The 26,510-nt window shown below is 39.0% G+C and overlaps 3 protein-coding genes across 3 annotated transcripts; 1 reads left to right on the plus strand and 2 right to left on the minus strand.

The window, feature by feature from the left end:
- Positions 1-3,559: 3,559 nt before the first annotated feature.
- LOC149391531 (GDSL-like Lipase/Acylhydrolase superfamily protein) lies at positions 3,560-6,166 on the plus strand. The gene is made up of 5 exons (XM_089620327.1): positions 3,560-3,817; positions 3,912-4,036; positions 4,407-4,655; positions 5,120-5,378; positions 5,802-6,166. Exons 1-5 carry the CDS (start codon positions 3,568-3,570, stop codon positions 6,023-6,025), a joined length of 1,107 nt encoding a protein of 368 aa, XP_089476453.1. The 5' UTR covers positions 3,560-3,567; the 3' UTR covers positions 6,026-6,166.
- Positions 6,167-12,295: 6,129 nt separating this feature from the next.
- Positions 12,296-15,417, minus strand: LOC149391532 (GDSL-like Lipase/Acylhydrolase superfamily protein). The gene is made up of 5 exons (XM_089621302.1): positions 15,045-15,417; positions 14,296-14,417; positions 13,713-13,952; positions 12,622-12,871; positions 12,296-12,522 (listed from the first exon to the last, which is right to left on the minus strand). The coding sequence occupies exons 1-5, from the start codon at positions 15,331-15,333 to the stop codon at positions 12,302-12,304; spliced, it is 1,122 nt and encodes a 373-aa protein (XP_089477428.1). The 5' UTR covers positions 15,334-15,417; the 3' UTR covers positions 12,296-12,301.
- A 2,344-nt stretch (positions 15,418-17,761) lies between these two features.
- SMU1 (transducin family protein / WD-40 repeat family protein) lies at positions 17,762-21,853 on the minus strand. Its single transcript, XM_089620973.1, has 16 exons — positions 21,725-21,853; positions 21,346-21,556; positions 20,801-20,953; positions 20,671-20,719; positions 20,500-20,583; positions 20,195-20,298; positions 20,024-20,110; positions 19,895-19,948; positions 19,568-19,663; positions 19,288-19,415; positions 19,051-19,177; positions 18,900-18,959; positions 18,667-18,774; positions 18,462-18,562; positions 18,257-18,308; positions 17,762-18,122 (listed from the first exon to the last, which is right to left on the minus strand). Exons 1-16 carry the CDS (start codon positions 21,751-21,753, stop codon positions 18,024-18,026), a joined length of 1,542 nt encoding a protein of 513 aa, XP_089477099.1. The 5' UTR covers positions 21,754-21,853; the 3' UTR covers positions 17,762-18,023.
- Between the last annotated feature and the right edge of the window lie 4,657 nt (positions 21,854-26,510).

Raw genomic sequence — 26,510 nt, forward strand, 5'->3', positions numbered from 1 at the left:
GTTAAAAAAGTTGAGTAAAAAAAATTGGAAAACACCTAAAAAACTGTTTTATGATTTTCTTCATTAAAACAGAAAATAGTTTGAAATTTTTTTGAGTTATATTATGAGAATCATCAAACAAACAGTGAATTCAGTTTTTTCATAAAACTGTTCAAGTTAGAAAAAAAAAAATTGAAGTTAATAAACAAACAGACTGCATTTTCTAAACCCGAAAGTAATGAAAATATCTCAATTAGACCCACTACTTAAAAAAAAATCCAAAATTGGATTTTTGTACTAATTTTGAATGAAAATGCCCTCAATTCAAATATACACCCTCTCCCATCTCTTTTACTCTCACTCTCTCACTTTCTCTCTCTAACTCTCTCCAAAATTCCGACGCCCACCACACCATTCCGACGCCAAAGACACAAATCCGACCGCCACCACCTCAAATCTGCCCACCACACCAAATCCGACCGAAACCACCACAAATCCGACCTCCACCACACCACTTCAAGGTCTCAAGCTCTCAAAGTGCCGTAACCCAAAATGACAAAAAAAAAGTTCATTTTTTATGTTTTTTTTTTCATGGTTTGATTAGTGTAGGATTGATAGGATACAATATTTTAGTGCTTATCAGTTATTTTAGGTTGATTTGAATCGGATTTGGAGGTAAAACTAGATTTTTTTTTTTTTTGAAAAACTGGAAATTTCCGATGAATGCCATCGGAATCCATCGGATTCGGTCGGAGAGGTCGGAATTGGTCGGAGAGGTCGGAAGGGGTCGGAATTGCTCGGAATGGGCCGGAAACTGCCGGTTTTTCTGCTTGAATTTCATCGGAATTTGTACATGAATTTCATCCGAAACGGTCGAATTTCATCGGAAATAACGTCAAATTACATCTACCAACTTTATTTATTCTACACAAACTATATCACTAAAGCTATAAAAGATTAATGAAGAAGCATACTTACCCATTTTGAAGGAATTCAACCAATTGGATATGCGAAATGATGAGAAAATAAGATAGAATGAGAGATTTTCAATAAGTAGTGAATGGACTTTTTGTTATTACTAGTGTTATATGGTCTTGCAAGGGTATTTTTGTCCAAAATTGGTACAAAAGTCCAATTTTGGATTTTTTTAAATAGTGAGTCTAATTGAGATATTTTCATTACTTTCGGGTCTAGAAAATGAAATTTCTCATTTCAAATCCGGCCCCAAATTAGGCTTGCTAAAATTACAATATATACCCTTTTCTTTATCCTTTTTATATTTTATCCCGTTACTGAGATGCTAGTAAGGCTAGAACTAGTTCGATCGATTAAGTTTTGGTCCGTTTTAAGAATTATAATAAAATTTTCGGTTTTCAAATTTTGAACCAATAATTGGACCAAATTGGTTCGAATCTATAATTCGATTATCCAAATTTTCGGTTAACCAAATTTTAAAATCGATATCCAATTTAAAAACTAGTGCGCAATTCTAAAATCGGTTACCCAAAAACTCAATTATCCAGTTTCATAGTTATTCGGTTCAAACTAATTTATTTTCCTATAGTTTTGTAGCAATTTAGAAAGGAAAAAAAATCAATTATCCGATTTCAAAACTGGTTATCCGGATTATAAAAATATCAGTTAAATAATCGAAAGCCGGATTTGGATGTCCAAAATCAATAACTGATCTAATTTTATAAAGTGGATCTGGTGTAGGTTAGCCAAACTGTATTTTTGGTTTTCTCGAGGTAAAATTTAGACGAAAGTAAACTTTTTTTTTTCCCAATCTGACTTTTTTTCGCTACTACGATGTGGGTTATTTTTTATTTAATAATGTAGATTTGAGAAGTTCCATATTGTATTATTAATTACTAACTAAATATCTAGATAGAATTTACTTTGAAAATATCTAAAATTAATTTTTTTTTTCCTTTTATCTTAGGACAAGTATACACTTCCACACAATTTTCTATAACAATTAAATCACTCTTCTCTATCTCTCTAACTCTCACAATTCTCACACTTTCGACGACCGATTTTCAATGATTTTCGATGATCTCCGACGAACACACACAAAATTAACTTTAAAAAAATCCAATTTTTATTTTTATTTTGACTCAATCATTGGAAAAAAATATATATTAAATTTCATCCCTATTTTAGGTTCGAATGATCTTCGCCGCTTGAACTGCTTCTTGATTTCATATTAATTGCCGGGTCCATATAAATGTACATACGTAACCGGAAAGAAAAAAAAAGTACATAGTGCAAAAAATCTGAATTAAATCACGGATGTGATACTAAATTGTCTATGACAATGATAAATCATGATCGTACCAACTAGATTTCCAAAGAGCCCAACCTCATATCATTTTCCATGGACCATATGCATCGTGGCCGCATATATATATATATATATATATATATATATATATATATATATATATATATATATATATATATATATATATTAAATTAGTGGCTATTATGGAAAGAGGGAATTTGCTTATAGCCCTTTGGATAAACTTACAATGTTATACTAATATTCTATACACAATTGATTGGTATATTGGTTGAAATATACAAATGGCATTTTATATCTCACGGACTTTATTTTCCCGACTCTTACTTCCCTTTTAATTATGGGAAAATATCAATAGTATCCTTCAGTTTAATCGAAATGCGCAATTTATACCCTCAGTTTTTAGAAATATCAAACATATCCTTTCAGTTTAATATAAATGACATATGTCTCCCCTAAAAATATGTTATATTTCAAATACCACCCTTTTCGTTTATTTTTTTTTACAAAAATAATTTGAATTCTCCAAAATACCCTTAATGAAATAATTTTTTATTTTCTATATTATATATAAAAAAATTTAATTAAAAAATTTCTTCATAAAAAGTTAAGGATTTTTATTTATAAGAGAAGTTTTAATTTTTTTTAATAAAATAGTAAATAAATATTTATTCTATTAGGGGTATTTTGGAGAATTCAACTTATTTTTTGTAAAAAAAATAAACGAAAAGGGTGGTATTTGAAATATAACATATTTTTAGGGGAGATATATGTCATTTATATTAAACTGAAAGGATATGTCTGATATTTTTAAAAACTGGAGGTATAAATCGTACATTTCGATTAAACTGAAGGGATACAATTGATATTTTCCCTTTAATTATTGTGCATGCATGCCTTTCAAATGAATTTCTACATTTCCAACCCCGACTTCTTTTTCCCACTTCAACAATTACCTAACTCATACTCAATTTCCAAAAAAAAAAAAAAAAATGTATACATTGGTTTACTCATAATGAATTCAGATGTAACTATATTCTAACGTAATATTTTAGTTCACGAGATGCTATACTTCCCAACCACAGCTACAACTGTAAAGAGGAAAAAAAAATCATCACTCTAAAAGCATCACAATATAATCCACAGCGTCTAAAAGTGTACATCCTCCGAACCTATCACCCCATGAGTCTCATTAGTAACTCTCCAAATAAAAACTTCTTTAAATAGCGTCCAAACCAAGAGGACGATCAATTACTTGGAAGTGAAGTAAGTAAGTAAACTAAATTATGGGGCGCCTAGGATATTTGACGGCAGTTTTTCTGGTTGGTGTGATTTGGCTGAGTGTTGAGTGTCGTTCGCAAGAGGAACAAGCCCAAGTCCCGTGCTTCTTCATATTTGGGGACTCGTTGGTGGACAATGGGAACAACAATGGAATTCTATCTCTGGCGAGAGCCAATTACAGACCCTATGGCATCGACTTTCCTCAGGGCACCACTGGTCGCTTCACCAATGGCCGAACATTTGTCGATGTTCTTGGTAACTAATTGATGTACCATAATTCGATTATTCTATATATGAATGTTGATCAAGTGTGCTTGTGTTTAATTATATTGGAATGAAAAAATTTCAGCTCAGCTACTAGGGTTTCGAGCCTACATACCGCCCTATGCCAGAGCTCGAGGCCGTGCGCTCTTGAGAGGAGTGAATTTCGCTTCGGGCGCGTCTGGAATCCGAGATGAAACGGGAAACAATCTGGTACAAAATAGTATCCTTTTTTTTTATTTCACGCGTATTAAAAACTTTGCTAACCACTGGTTTGTGACGAACAAAATTCGGTCATGCGAATTAAGTATTTACACGGCAGAAATTTTGCGTGACTGAAATGTCTGTCGCGCAGCAGTTATTTTTCTAGTGTTTTGATTATATAATTCGTTAAATATGCCAACAATTTTTTTAATAAAGATCATGAATCACTCTTCTCATTTTTAACTAGCCGTTAAAAAATGTTCAAACGAATACTAGATACATATGATTCAGATGTGTGTGTCCAAAAATAATCACAGCCACTTTAAAGGAAACATGTCACTTAAATGTAACATTTCAAATCATGTTAAATGAAACACAGCTGGCACATAGCTCGATGAACCAGCAAATAGCGAACTTTGCGGAGACGGCAGAGGAAATAAGAAGGCATTTCAGGGGAGATGCGAACGCAGCGAACGGATATTTGGGGAAATGTATTTACTATTCCGGGATGGGAAGCAATGACTATCTCAACAACTACTTCATGACTGACTTCTATTCAACCTCCTCACAATTCACTCCCAAGGCCTTCGCTTCTCAGCTCGTCCAAGATTACTCTCGCCAGCTCACTGTAAGCCTTGTAGCTTCTTCTCTGCTTCAAGTACTATTTGAGGACTTCAAATCAAGGACACTCTAGTATTCTAGTCATATTTGAAGCTCATAAGTTTTTTATTAAAATAGTCGAACGTTCAGACACGTGTTAGAGAACTAGCCAAATTTCACAATAAAAAAAAAGAAAAAAAGAAAAGAAAAGAAAAAGTAGTGCATTCAAATTTTTATGTGCACTCAACGTACACACTCAGCTGGCAGGTAGTTCGCCGAGGAATGTGAAACTTTGACTATTTTACTCAAACGACGTTGCCACCTAAATTAACAGATAATTCTATACAATATAACTACATATTGTGTTTGTAATTCTATCCTAAAATTGAGGGGATTTCAGAAATTTTTGAAGTTGTTGAACTAATTTCCTAGTTAAATTTAAGGATTATGGAAATTCTGCTCTTCTTAATATAACAAATAATATGTTTGTAGCAACTGTATCAACTGGGAGCTAGGAAGGTGATAGTGACAGCGGTGGGGCAGATCGGGTGTATACCGTACGAGCTGGCGCGGTTCAACGGGAACAACACGCGGTGCAACGAGAACATCAACAACGCAATCCTTCTCTTCAACGCCGAGCTCCGTCGCATGGTTGACCGCTTCAACGCCGGTCAACTTCCCGGCTCCAGATTCGTCTTCCTCGACTCCTACCAGAGCACCTCCGACTTGTACCAGAAGGGCAAATCTTACGGTACCAGAAGGCCCATTTTTTTCAATATTGTTTATACATTTTGAATATAGACAATTACAACCTCAGGTTCATATTAGAACCACGATGAGTCAATAAAACCCTGTCAAACTAAGCCCGCAAATTCCGTGAGTAAGAACCATTGGATCATCATTCATTCAATGAATAGAGATAATGACTAAAGATCCAAAGGCATCCTTGGATTTTGATCAAAATAAGCATAAACAAGAGTTTAAAAAAAGATGTGTAAAGCCGGCCACGAAGTCTGAATGTTAAGTATGAATCATAGTTCTAAATACTTTGTAATATTATATATATTCCATGCTTCAGATACGAGCATATAATATAATGAGAGTAAATCTAGTATCCAAGTATGTTTGTAATGTTGGTTATATATGTAATGTATGGATGGTGTGAATTGTATAGGGTTTGAAGTGTTGGACAAAGGGTGTTGCGGAGTGGGAAGGAACAACGGAGAGATAACGTGCTTGCCGCTTCTGCAGCCGTGCGGGGATCGAAGCAAGTACTTGTTTTGGGACGCCTTTCATCCAACTGAGAATGCAAATATCATCTTCGGAAAAGCTGCTTACAGCTCCAAATCCCAGTCCTATGCTTACCCTATCAACATCCAGCAATTGGCCATGCTTTGATCCTTCTCTTTGCTTCTTCAACTCTTCAAGTTTACTCTTTTTCCTACGCATGTGTTTTGAAATATCAATATCCTCTGTTTTAATTATCTCTATCGCTTCTTTAAAAAGACTATACCAGTAAATGTTATATTTTGCAAATTAGTTAAAGGGCTCAATATATATATATATATATATATATATATATATATAACCATATAATAACTCGAGTTTTGCAGACAGTCACGAAATTTTATTAACAAAGTAAAAAAAACGCTAATAATTGTAAAGCATATAGCTCACCTTTAAGTTTTATCATTAATAGCGGTAAATAAACCATTAGACTTCAATGAATTAAATAGAATTTTAAAAATGTCCAAACAAAGCTACTCACCATTGTGGTTATTTACTTCAAATTTACAAATAATTGACTATTTAGCAAATCTCCAAATTTTCATGACTTAATTACTTATAAATTTTTTTAATTAAATGATTTGAAAGCGTTCACGGTCAGTACATTGACTAATACTCAACTCGATTTTATACAAACAATTAGTGCGGCACAAAAAAAACGCGGTCAACAGACTACTGATTTTAACTGTTTAAAATTATACTTGTCTGGTCCGATATTTGTATTTTAACAGTTTGATATAAAAGTTTTAAATCGTGGTCTAAACCAAACCAGACATGCTAGTATTTAAATATATATATATATATATATATATATATATATATATATATATATTGTGAACGTGGCTTTAAGTTATGGGTCCCACTTCTTTATTTTGTATTGTGTATATAAAGCAAAAGTGTTGTTGTTGTTTTGAATGCCCGAGAGAAAAAAAACAAATAGAGAGGAAAAGTGGGTGAGAGAAAGAAAGTGGGAAAATAACCTAGAACAACCAAGAGAGAAAAATCCTTGAGAGAAAAGAGAAAATTGTGGGGGCTTGTAATCTTTGTAATCTCGGATTATTATTTGTTAGTGGAACCACTCTCCAAGCAGGACGTAGGACATTTTGGTCCGAACCTGAGTAAATCTCGTTGTCTCGTTCTTTTATTTTTCCGTCGATTATATTGTTTGGATTGGAGCCACGGAGGCATATATATTGTGTTGTGCTAGTATATTCCGTATTCCGCAGGTATCCGGCCCCGAATCGATCCCACAAATTGGTATCAGAGGAAGGTTGGGTTGAGTTTTGGGGGGTTTTGTGTTGTGGTTTCGTGTGCACACCAAGTGTTCGATAAATTGTTTCCTTGAGGCTTTGGGTTGATTTGTGATGGCGTCGACCTCGAAAGTGGATATTGAGAAGTTTGATGGCTCAAATGACTTCGGGTTATGGAAAGTGAAGATGTTGGCTCACCTCGGGAACATGGGTCTCGGGAAGGCTCTTGACGGGTCCGATAAGCTTCCGGCGACGTGGGACGTGACAAAGAAGGAGGAGGTGTTGGAGAGGGCTTTCAATACCTTGATTCTTAGTCTCGGTGATAAGGTCTTGCGGGAGGTGATTCGGTGCACGTCGGCGGCCGAGATATGGTTGAAGCTAGAGTCACTTTACATGACGAAAACGTTGTCGAGTCGGTTGTTTCTCAAGGCGCGGTTTTTCACATTCAAGATGGCGGAAGGAAAAGATTTGATGGAGCATCTCGACGAGTTCAACAAGTTGATTGTCGATTTGGAGAACATTGACGTGAAGTACGACGATGAGGATCAAGCGTTGGTTTTGCTTTATTCTTTGCCGAAGTCGTACGAGCACATGGTTGACATTCTTCAACATGGTAGAGAGGAGATTACTCTCGACGAGGTTGTTGGAGCTTTAAAGTCAAAGGAACACAAACGACGGATTGAGATGGAAAGTACTAGCAGAGATAGCTTGTTCACGGCTCGAGGTAGATCCGACAAGAGAGACAAGGGAAAGAAAAAGTTACGGTCGAAATCTCGGAACTCGAAGAAATTCGTCATCAAGTGTTATAAGTGCCATGAAGAAGGGCACGTGGTGAAGAATTGTCCGAATCGGGGAGACGGAGCGGCCGAGAGACGAGACGAAGAGGCGGCGGTTGTTCAAGAAGTTGTTGATGGTTACGAGAGCTCCGATGTTCTCGTTGTCTCCACTACTCATTCCGACAAATGTTGGATCATGGACTCCGGATGCTCATTCCATATGACACCGAATGAAAGTTGGTTTGAGAGCTACGAGAAAGTCGCGATGGGCGAGGTGTTGCTCGGGAACAACAAGTCATGTAAGGTGGCCGGAACCGGTACGGTGCGGATTAAGTCGCACGATGGGATCGAGCGGATTTTGACGGAGGTGCGGCATGTCCCGGACTTACGAAGGAATCTCATTTCACTTGGAATCTTGGACCAACAAGGTTTTTCTTGGAAAGGTGAAAATAATGTCTTGAAGGTCACGAAGGGGTCGCTACTTTACTTGAGAGGTATTAGAGAGCGTGGTCTCTACGTCCTACAAGGTAGCACCTTGGTCGGTGATGTGGCGGCGGTTACGGAACCGCAAGAGACATCGTTGGTGAGCCTTTGGCACAAAAGGTTGGGTCATGTGAGTGATAGAGGTTTGAAGGAGTTGAGTAAGCAAGGTTTGTTCGGGGGTGACAAGCTTGGTGACTTGGAGTTTTGCGAGAATTGCATCTACGGCAAGGCCACGAGAATGAAGTTTACACGGTCTGCGGATGTGACGTGGGACACGTTGAGCTATGTGCACTCGGATTTGTGGGGGCCGTCGAGGACGCCGACTCTAGGTGGAGGCCGGTATTTCATCACGTTCATCGATGATTGTTCTCGAAAGGTTTGGGTCTACATCTTGAAGCATAAAGATGAAGCTTTTGGAAAGTTCAAAGAATGGAAGAAGATGGTAGAGGTACAAACCGGGAGAAACATCAAGAAGCTTCGAACGGACAATGGTTTGGAGTATTTGGGCGATGAGTTCAACCGGTTCATCAAGGAAGAAGGGATGGTTAGGCACAAGACCGTCCGGGGAACCCCGCAACAAAATGGACTTGCGGAGCGGATGAATCGAACACTACTTAAGAGGGTGAGATGCATGTTATTCGAGGCCGGTTTGCCGAAGCGGTTTTGGGGAGAAGCCGTTAACACGGCGGCTCACTTGATAAACCGATGTCCATCGGTGGCGTTGAATTACAAGACACCGGAAGAAGTGTGGAATGGTTCTCCACCGAAGCTCGACAACTTGAAGGTATTTGGTTGTGTGGCGTACATGCACCAAAGAGAGGACAAGCTAGATCCGAGAGCAAAGAAGTGCATGTTTGTTGGTTATCCCGAGGGCGTGAAGGGTTGGAAGCTTTGGTACAAAGAAGGTGAAGCTTCGAAATGTGTCATTAGCCGAGATGTTGTCTTTAGAGAATCCGAGTACTACATGGCCGTGGCTACTCAAGAGGCGAAGGATAGCGCGGAGGTCGCTAAGGAAAGAGCCGAAATTGAGGTGGAGCTATTGGGGAGATGTAGCGATGAGCGGGAGGATAAAGACGAGGCTAGTGATGAGGGTCACTTGGAAGAAATTGAAGAGTTAAGCGGTGAAAGTCATGACGAGGGCCTAGACTCGTACCAATTGGCAAGAGACCGACATAGAAGAGAAACCCGAGCTCCGAAGAGGTATGGTTACTCCGATTTAGTTGCATTTGCGTTGGTTGCCGCGGAGGAGTTGGAAGACTTGGAACCGAGGTCGTATCGGGAAGCGGTGATGAGCAAAGACAAAGAGCTATGGAAGTGTGCGATGGAAGAGGAAATGACATCACTTGACAAGAACGAGACATGGGTACTTGTGGACAAGCCTAAAGATCAACGTGTAGTTGGTTGCAAGTGGGTGTTCAAACGAAAGGAAGGCATTGTCGGGTTTGAAAAGCCGCGGTGCAAGGCGAGATTGGTGGCTAAGGGCTTCACACAAAGAGAAGGGGTCGACTTCAACGAGATCTACTCCCCCGTGGTGAAGCACACATCCATTCGGGTTTTGCTCGCTTTGGTAAATCAACATGATTTAGAGCTTGAGCAAATGGATGTAAAGACCGCGTTTCTTCATGGGAATCTCGAGGAGAGAATTCTAATGGCTCAACCGGAAGGTTTTGTCAAGGTTGGAGATGAAGATAAGGTGTGTCTTCTTAGGAAATCTCTCTACGGCTTGAAGCAATCTCCGAGACAATGGTACTTGAGGTTTGACGAGTTCATGGTACGAAATGGGTTCTCGCGGAGCAATTTTGATAGTTGCGTGTATGTCAAGTGGGTTGATGGTAGTGGAATATTCTTGTTGCTATATGTTGATGATATGTTGATAGCGTCGAAGAACAAGAACGAAATCCACAACGTGAAACGGCTTTTGGGAAGCGAGTTTGAGATGAAAGACATGGGACCGGCCAAGAAAATTTTGGGGATGAAAATCACACGAGATAGGAGACGCGGTGAACTATTCGTGTCTCAATGTGGTTATCTTCGGAAGGTGGTGGCCAAGTTCGGGATGTCGGAGGCAAAGGCGGTTCAAACACCTTTGGCGGCTCATTTCAAACTTTCCGCAAGTATGTCGCCGGAGACCGAGGAGGGTCGAGCGAGCATGGAGTGGATTCCTTATGCGAGTGCCGTTGGGAGTCTCATGTATGCCATGGTGTGCACACGACCGGATTTAGCGTACGCGGCTAGCCTTGTGAGCCGGTTTATGGCCAACCCGGGTAGAGAACATTGGGAGGCAACGAAGTGGGTCCTTCGGTTCGTTAAAGGAACTTCGGATGTTGGTTTACTCTATCGACGGGCAAATGAAGGTGCGGCGAAGTTGAGAGGATATGCTGATGCGGACTTTGCGGGTGACTTGGACAAGAGGCGGTCTTTGACCGGATATGTGTTCACCTTGTTTGGTTTTGCGGTGAGTTGGAAGGCGCAATTACAACCGGTAGTTGCACTTTCTACGACGGAGGCCGAGTACATTGCTGCCACGGAAGGCGTGAAGGAATCTCTTTGGTTGAAGGGGTTGATCGGTGAGCTCGGGATCGCACAAAATGAGGTGGAGTTGTTTTGTGATAATCAAAGCGCGATACACTTGACCAAGAACCAAATGTTCCATGAGAGGACGAAGCACATCGATGTAAAGCTACACTTCATTCGGGATGTGGTCGCCGAGGGGTCCGTGGTTGTTGAGAAAGTGCACACGGACGAGAATCCGGCGGATATGGCTACGAAGGCGGTGACGGGGATCAAGTTTCGGCATTGTTGTGACTTGATCAACGTTGCGAAGTTGAGCAACTAGAGGAGGACGTGGAGAGTGGTTCTACGGTGGTTCTCGGTGGTGTGGGTTGTTGTTCGTTCTCGGTTCTCATTAAAGCAAAGGTGGAGATTTGTGAACGTGGCCTTAAGTTATGGGTCCCACTTCTTTATTTTGTATTGTGTATATAAAGCAAAAGTGTTGTTGTTGTTTTGAATGCCCGAGAGAAAAAAAAACAAATAGAGAGGAAAAGTGGGTGAGAGAAAGAAAGTGAGAAAATAACCTAGAACAACCAAGAGAGAAAAATCCTTGAGAGAAAAGAGAAAATTGTGGGGGCTTGTAATCTTTGTAATCTCGGATTATTATTTGTTAGTGGAACCACTCTCCAAGCAGGACGTAAGACATTTTGGTCCGAACCTGGGTAAATCTCGTTGTCTCGTTCTTTTATTTTTCCGTCGATTATATTGTTTGGATTGGAGCCACGGAGGCATATATATTGTGTTGTGCTAGTATATTCCGTATTCCGCAGGTATCCGGCCCCGAATCGATCCCATATATATATATATATAATAAAAAAAATATGTCTAAAATATTATGGTCTCGATCCGGTTCAAAGCAGTCCAAAACTGGAACAAAACTGTTATATTTCAGAAAATATAATAATAAACAGGTTGAAAACGGTCGAGTCTCAAATGATACGGTCTAAAACGGTATGGTCTGAAATGGTCTAAACCGGATTGGACCGTGTTAATCGATTTGATCCGGACCTATTTTTTCTCTTATTTGGTTCCCTCCAGTTTAATTTTTTTGAAATTGTTTAGACTTGTTCGGTTTGATTTTTTTATTTAAGACCAGACCGGCCCTACGATATATATATATTGTTTTAAAATTGGCAAGGAGGTGGAACATTGACTCGTCAACATGTCAGATATTGGCTATGCTTCGACTTTGACTCTAAAAACATATGTGTCTGCTTCTTCAATCAATAAGATATATGTAATGCAATAATGAACAAAACGAGTCGAAAGCGTTCAAACACGGACTGACAAAATGAATACAATATTTCCCATATAGAAAGACATGACGATCAAAGAGTGGCGAGTCGCTGAATGTTGATGGGATAAGCGACGGTGGTGTCGCCGGAGAAAGCCTTCCTTCCCATGATGACGTTAACGGCGGCGGTGGGGTGAAACGCGTCCCAGAACACGTACTGCTGTCTGTTAGGACACGGCGTCTGGTACGGCAGGCACGTTATCTGCCCCGCGTTCCGTCCAATCCCGCAGCACCCCCGGTTTATTACGCTGAACCCTGCCACACGGAATCACAGTAATATATAATAACAACAAGCTGATCAATAATAATAAATAAATAAACGGAAGACCGGTGATATTTATATGTATACAGTACCGTAAGATCTGGGGCTGGCGAGGATGTCTTGGAACATTCTCGCGGTGTCCACGTAGATGAACCTGGCTCCCGGCAAGTTGTTGTTGAGCCTGTTGATCATCGTCTTCACGTTGGCGTTGAAAGGGTTGACTAAATTGTTGACATCTTGAGAGCATTTTCCGGCGGAGTTCTGAGCCAGTATGCTCGGAATACACCCCATCATTCCCAGCCCTGCGATCACAAACTTCCTTCCTCCCAGATTGTACAGTCTCTGAATCCACCCCCAAAAAAAACTCGCATTAATGCTTCGTGTATATACGGAGCCAAGGTGGGACTAAATATCAAACTTTTCTAAATTTTTTTTTTAAAAATAATTTTATGTTAGGAAAGTTTTCATTTTAGTCCCATAAAATGTTTATTTCATCTAATCCCTCGCATTGTTGTCTAACTCAGTCTCGTATGCCTCCATAAATACATTTTTACTCTTACGTTTTTATTTATCTTTTTAGTTCAAAATTATATGATTTTTTTTTTTTTTTTTTGCTGTCCTTTCTGAATTATTTTACACACTCACCCCTTTTTTTCAAGTTTAATTTTTTTTATGTTTGTATCAAATACGCCTGCCCCTGAGTACAAATTCTGCTCTGCCATTGCCAATTATATATAAAAAGTTGATGATACTAAAGAAAATATTATTTGAGATTAAGAAGATAGATTTAACGTGAAAAGTTCCAAACAATGAAATTTTTTTAAACTAATAAAAAAAACCGACAACTAATAAGTCCCCTCACCCCTTTTTTTCAAGTTTAATTTTTTTATGTTTGTATCAAATACGCCTGCCCCTGAGTACAAATTCTGCTCTGCCATTGCCAATTATATATAAAAAGTTGATGATACTAAAGAAAATATTATTTGAGATTAAGAAGATAGATTTAACGTGAAAAGTTCCAAACAATGAAATTTTTTTAAACTAATAAAAAAAACCGACAACTAATAAGTCCCATGTAGATTAGATTTGCCACACCACGGGCTCTTTGGATCTGACCAAAACCCATTCGAGTCTGGAAACTTTAACAATGTGTATAAAGTTTATAGGAGTGAGATATACTCACAGTGAGTTGCTGAGAGTACTGTTGAGCCAAGAGATTGGCGTATTGCTGACCGTTATACTGGTTTCGGGTTGGGTAGTTTGGCATGAGGTAGTTGTTCAAATAGTCGTTGCTTCCCATTCCCACGAAGAACAAGCACCTAGCGAGCGCGCTTGCCACGTCATCGGCGCCGAGGTTGTCCGTGATCTGATCCAGAGTCGTTTCGAAGTTTCTGATCTGTTGATTGAATGGTATTCGACCCACCTGATCCATTAAATACATGCATTACATATATAGCGGGCTTGGTGATCATAATCAAGTATTAATTAATCATGAGATAAATATATTATATTACTTGATTCACTAAATATATAGTCATATAAAAATTCAAGTTTTACCATACAATCAATTTTTTTGTAAATTTTAAGTAAATAATCATATGAGATGTATTAACAAATTGTAAGAGCATTAGTAGAATACTAAAAACGTCCAAACAATAATAGCACATCACTAATGACTATTTATAAAAAAAAATTGTTATTTAGCAAATCTCAAAATTTTAGTAGTTTAGTTACTTAATAGTTTTAAGTTGATCAATGAGGCATACAAAGTTTCTGCCGGTATTGTCGAGGATTCCAGCGGCAGCGGAGGCGTAGTTGACTCCGTGCAGGGCTTGGTCGCCGGAAGTGGAAGAGTACGGCGGGGTTAGAGGAAGTCCCAACAACTCAGCTGCAATACACATTGTCATGTCAATGCTATATCACGTCATTGACCATTGACCGCGTAAATCGCAATCACACAGATATGAAACCTAGCTATTTAATCACAATAGTAACGTATAATCCCATAAGGTTAGAACCCCAATTTTACCGTCCAAACTCAAATCTCGAAGAGAAAAAATATGGGGTAAAAAAAAAAAAAAAATTAGTTTAAAAAAAAAACAAAATTTGAAACAAAATGAAGAGAGAGAGAGAGAAGAGACACAAGCTAGTGTTGGTCACTATCAAATACAAATAATTTGGGTTTATTTTTATGTTCCACCGAACTAATTTCCCAAAAAAAGGAAATATAAGTAAATTTAATTATACATTTTAATTTCCATCAAATTAATCTAGCCAAGCCATAAAACGAAAAAATATTCTCGTTTTTTTAGTAATATTTTACAGGTTCTACTAAACACACTCTAATATTATATATTTATAAACAACCACTGCATTGAGAATCCTTGGAAAGCAAGAAATGAAATGATGAGATTGCATATTCATTGAGAGCGGTATACATAACGTGTGCGTCTTTATGCATGTACGGTATATTGAGACTGTAAGAAATGATAGGTAGATAGATAGATAGATATACCGATTTCATCGACGATGGTGTAACCGTTGGAGAAGCGACCGGTTGGGCCGCCTTGGAAGTCGATGCCGTACGGGAAGTAGTTTGCTTTGGCGAAAGAAGCGAGGTTGTTGTTGTTTCCGTTGTCTATCAGCGAATCTCCGAACACAAACATCGCCGGAACCATCTCTCTCCCGCCACCACCCGCGTCTGTGCTGCTATTACCACCTTGCCCCATAAAACTTTGACCGTTGACCGACACTAACAACGCCGCCAACGCCGATATCACCGCAGCAGAGTAAATTAGCTTCATTATGCTTTTATCGATGAGAAGAAGACTACTATACTCAAGTTTGAGTTTGAGAGAGATGGGCTTTGCTTGTTCTAGCTAGATAGGTCAAGTGTATTGTATATATATATGTATTATCTATCGACTAAAGGCGGTTTTGATTTAAGATACATATGAAGAGGTGGTTGTGGATTGTGCATGGTAATAAATGGCTTTTCATCTGTCTCTCTTACACTGATGTAATTACATACTGACATCTCCTAATTACATGTGTCTCTCAACGTACAGTAATTAGCTTTGGTTTCTTTAATTCCCTTTGTTATTTATAGTGTAATGACATTAGCTCTTGAAGTTCATTAACGCATGATATATACGAAATTTGTATGTGATTACCACTATACTAGACCAAGTTAGTTACCATTTGATTAACCTGATGTTATTCATAATCAATTCAGTAATTAAAGTACAGAGACCAAAAGTAAGGAAATGCTAGCTCTTTTTTTTTTCCATTTTCGGTTATATAATTAATTACATCACGCCTGAGAAGATATTAAATCGACTATATATATTGCAACAGAGTGCAAGAAATTTTCCATGATATTATTTTGAAGCAATAATAGAGAGTAGCATTATCAAATAATATATTTCTTGAGATGAATTTTTGTACTGATCGAGTAGTAGTTGAATCCCTGGAGTAATTTTGTCCTTTTCCCATTTGAAGTAGGCTAAACTCATTGGAAGCTATGCTGTTACTTACAAGAAGTTGTCATAAATTTTACTTGGTCTATATATGCACAATTTATTATTTCGATGGGATGAAGTTTATTATTTATTACGATTTATCTACTTTTCAAGTTTCTATAATGCTGGTTCCTACTATATCTGCTTATTTGCATGTTTATAAAAGTATTATATTCAAAGAAAAAGAAACGATCAGAAACACTAAGGCTTGTAATTTAGTATATGTGACAATGCATGCAAGCAAGGTAGTGATGTGAATGAAAGTTAATGAAACATATTCATATTGGTTCATTTTATAATCTATTTTTTAATGACGATATGTGAATGCAAGGTAGTAATGTTGCCAATTCAATATGTTTCTAAAGTCAACACGCGCAGTGTTATAAAGAGCAATGGTTGAGAAAGTAAGATGTTTAAATGCAGTCAGGTTTTTCCAGAGACCATATTAGTGTTTGTTCTGACGAGGCAGACGGTAAAAGATGTGTGAGAGAGAGAGAGAGAGAGAGAGAGAGTCTAATTGGTGAAAGAGAGAGAGAGAGTCTAATTGGCTTCACACTATACACAGCATGGTTCCTCATTAATTTAGATTGCCCGATTTCAACTTCCATATTGCCTAAATTGTATCGCCCAACAAAATATAGAAGCTTTTCTTTGTATTATCTACTCTGTTACATACTGATTTTCCACAATACAGAGCTTGGGCAAGCTTTTATTGTTTTTGAAGGGATATGGGAAATTCGACTCGAAAATAGTTGACGGTACAACTTCCGATGGATGTTATCCAAAGTCCAAATAAGGCAATGCCAGGCAGTTGAGATAGCTAAAGATAAATATAATGTTCACAGCTTGCACAATGTGAATATGGAAAATGTTCGGAATTGATAATGCGAAGGGGGTTCAATAATCAATTTAGGTTGAAAATATATATATATATATATATATATATATATATATATATATATATATATATTTTAAGTCCAAAAATTTGGGTTTGGAGGGGTGGAGTGGCCAGGTCTCTTGAGGCTTGCACATAGGTCCGCCCCTGATAATGCCGTTTCATTTATGAAATATATATGTATGTAACACGTATTAAGGAACTACTAAATTATCATGTTATGCAACAAATAATTAGTTGTGATGGTAAATAGTCACTTATTATTATAAAATTAATTAAACAATATTTACCAAACCAATCCAATCCAAATAGAGCTTTACTAATTGGTAATGCGGTTAATGGTCATCAATTATATACGTTCGGGAATCATCATTTACCGTTGTAAGTTTAAGAAATCGAAAATAGTCATTGATTCTCTTAATTTTTTTCTTGTAAAAAAAATTGATTTAACTCATTATAAGACCGGCCAAAATAAAAGAAATCAGGAACGCCCCAATCAGATTTACTTAAATCCTCGACAAATTAAGTATGCTCTTTGACTTGTCTTTGTCTTGGCGTTTTATTTTTTCAGATTTCACAGCCAAATGTACTTGATACATCAATACATAATTATTAATCATACATCTTAATACATCATAATTATTTTCAAAATTAGGAAGCTACACACATCTCTTCCGACTAAAATCACCACCGCTAAAAAAATGTTAAAGACGAATGTATACGAGCACTTTTGCCTGAAAAATGGAAAAACTTACAAAAGTCTATAGACCACTTTTTAACGTAGATGCGACATATCTCCTATAAAATTTTCATGGATTAACCGAATAACACTTGAACTACATTCCAAATGAACAATACATATATCAATTAAGGGAAATCAAGGGTTGAGAAGACACAGAGAAACCTACCCCTACCCTTCCGACGACAACAGACAACCCTAGCTCTCTCCCATAAATAATTTATTTTTTCTTGCATTAACAAATTTTATCCGCTGGGGATAAAAAAAAAAGATTAAAAGTAGTCAAATCTACATATACACAAGTCATGGGTAAATTAAAGAGTAGTCAAAACTTCAGATTCAAGGCTTCCATAATTTCATCGTGTTGTCCTCACTATAAGTGGCAACAAGATTTCTGTGCGGATGATGAGTTACACCAATCACATCCTTTTCATGAACCTGCAAACATGCAAATAAATGAAACTTCAAAAAATCCCACAATTCGAAATCCAAGTCAAACTTTATAATAGTGTCATCAATTTTGGGCACGGTCATTTGAACTATGATCAGCTATAAAAACAAAGCATACGTACCTTCATCAGGTGCTCCAGTTTACCAGATTGGTAGCTAAAGCAGTATATATTCCTGGGTATAAATTTAACATGAAATGTGTATTAAAATGCCGAGAAATGAAAATACACCGTATATACAACAAAAGGAGCTATATATGGTATGTTAAAAGTTAGTTATCAATAATGATAAAAACATATGTACACAATGACTAGTATTCCATGTTACCTATCTTCACCAATACAATAAATCCACTCCCCTTTCGGTGACACACAAGCTGCCACAAAGTCTCCGCCTTCTCTTTTACCAGATGAAAAGCTCTTCACAACCTAAACACCCATAGTCATACACAAACATTTCATAAACAAATTCCGGTAAAAGTGCATGGTAAAAAGTAAAGGGCTTGCTTTATCTGGGATAAAAATACAGATACCTGTCCTTGCAATGTCATGATATATACAGACGAAGTCTTATTGCAAACAACAAGATGGTCTGTATTTTTCGGGCAAATGTGAACGGAATTCACAGAAGCATCACCACCCTGATGGGGACAAAAGAGAAATAAGCAGTGAGATAACCGGAAATAACCAAGAGATCTAAGATTAAACAGAATGCATTGATGCATGTGTATGTATATATGCAAGTCTACAATGAAAAAAAAAATACCCTTAAAGGAGGTGGCGGCTTAAACGTTTGAAGACAATCGGCGGTCTTCAAATCCCAAACCTATTTAAACAAACATGAAATGGAATGACAATACTAATCATATAAAGTCCAAAACTGAATTCCCTTGTTAGTTCATCGGAAACAAACTCACTTTGACCGTGCAATCACTAGATGCAGTTATAACACGGGATCCTTCAGTTGTAAAGATTGCATCATTCACATAAGACCTATGACCGCGAAACTCTTTCAGCATCTTCCCAGATTTCAAGCCATGAATCCTGTATCAGACATAACCTACATTAATACCAAATCAGACCGACCGTGAAAACTAATTATTGATGAAGAATGTGGGAAACAGGAATACACAGAACTGAAGGGCATTAGTCACCTTGCTGTGCTGTCGAATGATGTACTTAATAACTGGCTTCCATCTCGAGAGAATGTAACACTCGTGACACCTTGACCATGGGCACGCTCAAGACGGCGCAAGCACTGACCAGTTCTAACACGCCACACCTGTACGTGATTAATCGAGTTACGAACAACAATCACTTCATATTCAAAAGAGATAACTGCAAGTTCTTCTATCCATAAAAGGGAAACAGACATGTAAACGTGTGTGGGATCAGGATTTTTTTAAATAAGTTAAAAGACCAGCTAGGACCTACTTTGATCTTTCCATCTTGTGACCCAGATGCAAGCATCTCCGAATCTCTACTAAAATTCACACAGAGCACTGGATCGTCGTGCATCATGAAAGTTTCCTACAAAACCAAGCAACAACTCAGGATCAGAAATCAGCCAGGCAAAAGGACTTCACTATATTAACATAACAATATATTTGTATGCACAGTGTCCTAAAGAATTAATAACATCACGCAACAAGCATAGCAACAGATTTAACTTCTAGAAGCTATCGGAAGTTCTGGTAGACGAGAGCATTAGTAATATCCATATAAAAAAAATTGGCAGTGGAAAGGAAAATAAAAACTTACATCAGCCTGGTACTGTAGATCTTTCTTCAGCTTACCGCTAATATAATCCCAGACCTGCTTGTTATCCAAAAAAAATATATCATCTTATGATTATTCCAAAAAGGTGGGTTTTTTTTCACTCATACATACTTCGATAAATCCATCAACAGAAGACGACACAAGAAGCTGCCCATCTGGTGAGAAACAAGCGCATTCAGCATGATTTTTAGACCCAAACTGTACAGAGAAACCATAAGTCATACAATTAAAAATACTTTCCAAACATGAAAATAAAGTTAAATAACAAAAAACTCTCCTTGCCTTAATTGTATGTGAGGCAGCTGTTGGATATTGATCATCCACATCTTGTTTCATGGCCGCAGTTCCTCGAAATAAATCGAATTGTGTACCGGGAGGAAGCAATCCTAAAAGAATTTTATTATTGTTTATTATAAAAGAGACTTGTTTAGGATACAACAAAATTTTATTAAACTAAAAAAATCTGGGAAACCCAGGGGAAAATAAAATATTACAAAGTGCTCGGCCAATCTCTAAGGAGATCGGCTAACTTCATAAATATATATATATATATATATGAATCACTACATAAGAAGAAAAAAAATTACCTTGATGTTGCTGCCACTTCAGTGCCTGACCAATAAGAGCCATTAATCTTGAAGGTGGTACAACAGTGACTTCTGCTGCGATGGCTGAAAATAAAATTTACATAAATATATTAAAAATTTATGCACGGCTTACTTCTTTGCAATTATTCCATTCAGATCAAGATAACCGACCTTGCGCAATTAGCGACCGGCGAGTCTCCTTTGTCGACTCTTGATAAGCCTGTACATGGCTATTGAAATAAGTCCCCCAAAGAAAACTACAGTTATTAAACCTGACAAGAATACTAAAACTGTTTCAGACCTCGTTCGGGTCAAAATAAGTTCTGACGAGAAGATGCTCGAGCCGCAAGTATCGTTCAGCCTGTTCCTGCTTCATGACCCCCATCACCTGAGTCTGTCTCAAGATGGCTCGGGCAGTGTCCAATTCTCGAAGTTCAATCATTTCGAGCACAATCTACTCGTATCACAACCAAAACGTGTACATGAATCATGATGATCACTATTCAAAACTATACAGTGCTAAAACCAAATCTAACAATCTGTACTGTATATAAAGCGACTAAAAACTAAATGAATTTTACTGGGTTTATAGTGCCATGTATTAGTACACTCTTTACAATTGGTTTTAAAACGAAACCCCATGAAACTAGAACATGGTATCAGACCCTAAAAGCTTCAACGATTACCCGGATCCGGGTGCTAATGATCCAGCAGCAAGATAAATACAATTAGCAAACGGTTTATTATGCCATGGGTCACTAAAGGCATTCCTAATTAGTTTCGTCAATCAATGTTTAGAGGAAACTCCGAGGTAAGTGTCTATTATACACAATTTGAGAGAAATACCTGCTCATACAAGTCCTCCAATTTATTCCTGGGAAGCTTGAGCTGAGAAACTTGGGGCAAAATGGCGTCCCATCTTCCACTGTTTATGTCACTAACGAAAGTCTCGACGCTGTCCACCGTGTTCAGAGACACTTGGCACTCGCTCTGCAGCGTCTGAAAAGTTTGGTGCAGAGAATTCTCTTTGCAGAACTGAAGCACGATCTTGATCACGCTGAAACGAAAGTACAAAATGAAAAAAAAATACATATAAAAAATTCTTAGACTCGAGATAAAATGAGCTAGCGTTAAAAACTGGATAGGACGACATGGTTGAGAGGGAAATGTAGTCCGAAAATCAATGCATTGTCGAGGAAATGACTGAGCTAATAAAGATGCTTACTCTCGAGCCTCGATTTCTAGGGTCGACATGGTGGTCGGAAAAAGCTTAGAGACAGTAAAGGGGGTTAGGGTTTTAGTTGTTTTGCAGGTTCAGGAAGAAGAAAGAAGAAGGCAAAAGCGAATTACCCGAATGGCCATTTCTCGGGTTCGGCTAACTGCCCACTTATTTATTGGGCCTATCGCTTAAAGCCCAAAGCACTTTTTTTTTTTTTTGAAAAAAACAAGAGGATTAAGACTTAGCTGAAGCCAAATCGGTCTTCAGGCTATCAAGAATACAACTGGGGGGACAATTAAACCAAATATCATAAATGCGACTAAAGGAATTACAATGAGCAATAATATGAGCAACTTTGTTGCCCTCTCTCTTAACAAAACTGAACAGCGGGTCGCTCGAATATCGTCGATAGTAAAGACCTCTTCGTTGTCCCGACTATCTTGACCATGAAGGATAGAGATAGCTAATTTGCAGTCAGATTCGATCTCGCAAGGAAGGAAATTCCATCTTTCGCAAAGACAATGCCTTCATGAATGGCAGCAAGCTCCGCACCCAGAACTAATGGAACTTTACTTTTGACGAAAACCACACTACTACAAATACAGTTTTCCGGTGCGGTTGACTTTTGGGTGCGACTATTCGCACCTAAAAGTCGCACCAAAAAGACTTTCAGGTGCGAATAGTCGGACCCAAAAATCAATTAAGCGTTGAAAAATTTTCGGGAAATTTTTTGAATTTGGGTGCGACTAGTCGCACCCAATAGTGTTGTACTACTATTGGGTGCGACTTAGTCGCACCCAATACTGTCTCCAAACTTATAGGTGCGACTAAGTCGCACCTAAATGTCCAAAAAAATTTCGGCGGCCAAAACTTCCCCCTTTTTTAAAAAAATGTCATTGGGTGCGACTTAGTCGCACCCGAAACAACTGACACAGGTCATTGGGTGCGACTTAGTCGCACCAAAAGGTGTCATTGGGTGCGACAAAGTCGCACCCAAATTTAAAAGTCTTTATATATAAAGCATGCTCGATAGGTTTTCATTCAAACACCAAATTCGCCCAAAAAAACCTTACCGCCTCTATCTCTCTGTCTCCGACTCTCTCCTTCTCTCCCACCCCGTCGCCGCCACCACCCCGTCGCCGCCGCCACCACTACGCTCCTCCGACCGCCGCCACGACCTCTCAGCCTCAGTCACGAGGACCGCCGCCACTGCCCTCTCTCTCTCCGGCCACCCCGTCGCAGCCACCACTCCAACCTCCTCTCGCCGCCACTGCCCTCTCTCTCTCCGGTCACCCCGTCGCCGCCGCCACCACTACGCTCCTCCGACCGCCGCCACGACCTCTCAGCCTCCGTCACGAGGACCGCCGCCACTGCCCTCTCTCTCTCCGGCCACCCCGTCGCAGCCACCACTCCAACCTCCAACCTCTCGCCGCCACTGCCCTCTCTCTCTCCGGCCACCCCGTCGCCGCCGCCACCACTACGCTCCTCCGACCGCCGCCACGACCCTCTCTCTCTCAGCCTACAGGTTCGTCTCTCTCTATCACTCATCTTTCCCTCTATCTATTTCCCTTGGTCTCTTACAGTCTCTTTGCCTCTGAGAAAAATTAGGGGTTTTTTCTTCTAGAGTGAATGAGGGAGTGGGTGTGACCGTGTGGGTGTGTGCTTCTCTGTTTGGGTGCATTTGATGTAATGTTGAAAGAGTTATCTCTAAAAATTATGTATTTTCTTTTTAAACTATGAAGTGTGAAGATCAGAGAATGAGAGAAAAGAGTGTTTGGTCCGATTAGGATTTTAAATTTTGGGGCTTTTGGATTTTGAACGTAAATCGTGAAATTGATGTTACGTGTTCAATTGGTTGATTTCATGGAATACGTGTTCAATTTGTGACTTTTGGATTGATTTCACGGAGCAGGTGCCTCTCGCTGCGAGACAGTCCTACTCCGACAGCCTCTTTCGCTTCGTCCGAGCACGCCTCACCGCAACCCCGAGCTTTTTTCCGTTGCTCCGTCGCTCACAGCCTCAAGCCACCGTCCTTGCTCGTCGGCTCTTCAAGAGGTTAGTTCATTTATTTATATTCTTATATGTACTCTAATTAATTAGAAAGTTAATTAGATAGCCAATTTAGTTTAGTTAGGTTAGTTTTATATGTTAATTGTAATTTGAAATTATTACTTAATATATAACATTAGTAAATTGTAAATGATATCATTAGTTTACTTAATTTGAAATGTTAATTAGACATTTTAGTTTAGTTAGTAATGTTATATTGTGAATGTTATGTTAATTTTAGTAATGTTAATTTGAATTAATTTGATAACATGTTTAGATTGTATAGTAAAATGCTTAGGTTTGTGATTTAGTAAATTATATGTTTGGATTGAATTAACAAATGTTATGTTAATTTGAATTAATTTAATAACACCCGTTGGCCTACCCGCCAAATTTATGGGTGCGACTAGTCGCACCCAATGGCATTCGCGCGGACTTTTTCGCACATTTTTTCTGACTTATGGGTGCGAATATGGGTGCGAATATCCGCACCTAAAAGTCGCACCTAAAAATCATGACCTTCGGGTGCGACTAGTCGCACCCATGACCTTTAGGTGCGAACTTTCGGGTGCGACTTTGTCGCACCTAAAGTCGCACCTAAAGGTATCAATGGGTGCGACTTTCGACCTTTGGGTGCGAAAAAAGTCGCACCCAATGCTGTTTTTTGTACTAGTGCCAGCAATAAAAACACCCTGATGGTCGTGGAGACAGCCACCAATGCTCATCACATCTCCGTTCACTGGGTAGGCAGCATCCACATTCAGCTTCCATCGCACCATCTTCGGCGGAGGACTGGGATCCGGGTGGGAAGGGCGAGGCTGGGAGCTCCGGTTGAACAATTCGTAGTCGTCCAGCAGCGAGACCGATCTCCGAAAAGCAAACTTGAGCTCAGTTCTCGAATCTCCATGGAGCTGTTTATTCTTCTGGTTCCACACTTCCCACAAGAGAATGGTGAAGAGTTTAAGAACGCGAGAAGTGAGAGTCTCCTGGGCTTCGAGGAAGATGATCCGGAGCTGCCGGCGCGGGTAGTCACTTAGGTACTCGAAGGGCGAGTTTTCCCAAGCGGACTCGACCAGTGGGCAGAAGATTAACGCATGGGCTGAGGACTCTTCTTGGGCACCGCAGAGGGAGCACGCAGGCAAGACTGGGATATGACGGAGCGTGAGGTTACCATTAGTCGGGATAATGTTTTGAGCGCGAGGTTACCAGCGAAAGAATACGGTCTGCTTCGAAGGGAAGGAAGAACTCCCGGATAAGGTTTCTATTCCAATCACCAGAGGGGATGATGAGCTCTCTGTTTTTCACATGAAGATCGAGCCTCGGCGGGGACTGAATCCTGAAACTGTTCAGAGAGGGAACTCATCTGTCGTTGTAGATGGAGATATTTTCGTCGTTACCAACTCTCCATCTCGACCCATTCTCAAGTAACATTCGATCCCACATTAAGCTTCTCCATATATAAGAGCCTCCAGGTTTCACCGTGCCAGAGAGGATAGATACCTCAGGATGGTACTTACCGGCCATAACTCTCGCAGCAATAGGATGAGGATCTCTCACAAGTCTCCAAACTTGTTTAGCGAGAAGCACTTGGTTGAACTCGTGGAGGCTCCGGAAACCCACCCCGCCATCGCACTTGGGCCGAAATAGCTTCGCCCAACTTTTCCAATGGAATCGTTTTTTCTCCTCATTCTCGCCCCACCGAAAAACGCTACAAGCCGTCTCAATCTCTTTGCAAAGACCACTCGGAATCTTGAACGAACCCATAGTATAAGTCGGGATAGCTAGGACGACTGACTTTATGAGAGTTTCCTTCCTGCCCATCGAGAAAAGTTTATACTTCCAACCCCGGATCCTTTTCATCGCTCGGGTCCTAAGATACTCAAATTGGATAATCTTAGAGCGGAGCGAGAAGGTGGGCAGGCCCAAGTAGAGCTCAAGACCCGAAGTATGTTCGATACCCATAATCCCCACTACCGTCTCTTTGTCCTCCTGGCTTGTGTTAGGTGAGAAAGTGATCGTAGACTTATCGAGATTAATGGTCTGATCCGAAACTTTGGAGTAGTTGGCGATGCAAGCGAGGATCGAACGGCTTTCAGCTGCTTTGACTCTAAAGAACACAAGGCTGTCATCTTTGAAGAAGAGGTGCAAGATTGTGGGGCTTCTGTTCGAGATTTGGATACCATGCAAGTCCCTGGCATGGACTCGAGAGTGAAGAAGCATTTTGTATCCATAGAAGATAAAAGGAACTGAACAGAAAGCGGCACTTATTTTTTTTTTTTTAAATTATCGAAATAAAATTAAATTGTGTTATGATTAGTAAAAATTATAATCTTCGATATTCAGTAACTTTTATATTATTCAGATAGTTAAACATGAAAGAAGAACGGTTTAATATTATGATATTTTCTGATTTTGTTTTTTTTGCCATGATTTTATTTTGTTTGATCTATTGTTTAGTCTAATTTACCTCTTGCATTTAGCATGTTTATGTTTTATTGAGCGGTCCACATTGTAATTTGGTTTTTTTCGCATGTGATGAACCATGAGTCTTTTGGTTGATCCATTAATTTTTGAAGATATTTGGAAAGAGTTATTGTGCTGTCTAAATATTAGTGTGGTCTTTCTTTTGAATCATTGTTTTCTTGAAGTTTTACGGTTCGTTACTTGTCATAAAATATATGGTTCTTTATACGGTGTTCGTACTCTTAGATACTTTTCCATTATCTAATTAGAAAAAAAAAGC

Source organism: Urtica dioica, chromosome 7 (genome assembly GCF_054948205.1).
Source record: "Urtica dioica subsp. dioica isolate 48M chromosome 7, U.dioica_male_clone48M_v1_H2, whole genome shotgun sequence".
NCBI lineage: Eukaryota > Viridiplantae > Streptophyta > Magnoliopsida > Rosales > Urticaceae > Urtica > Urtica dioica.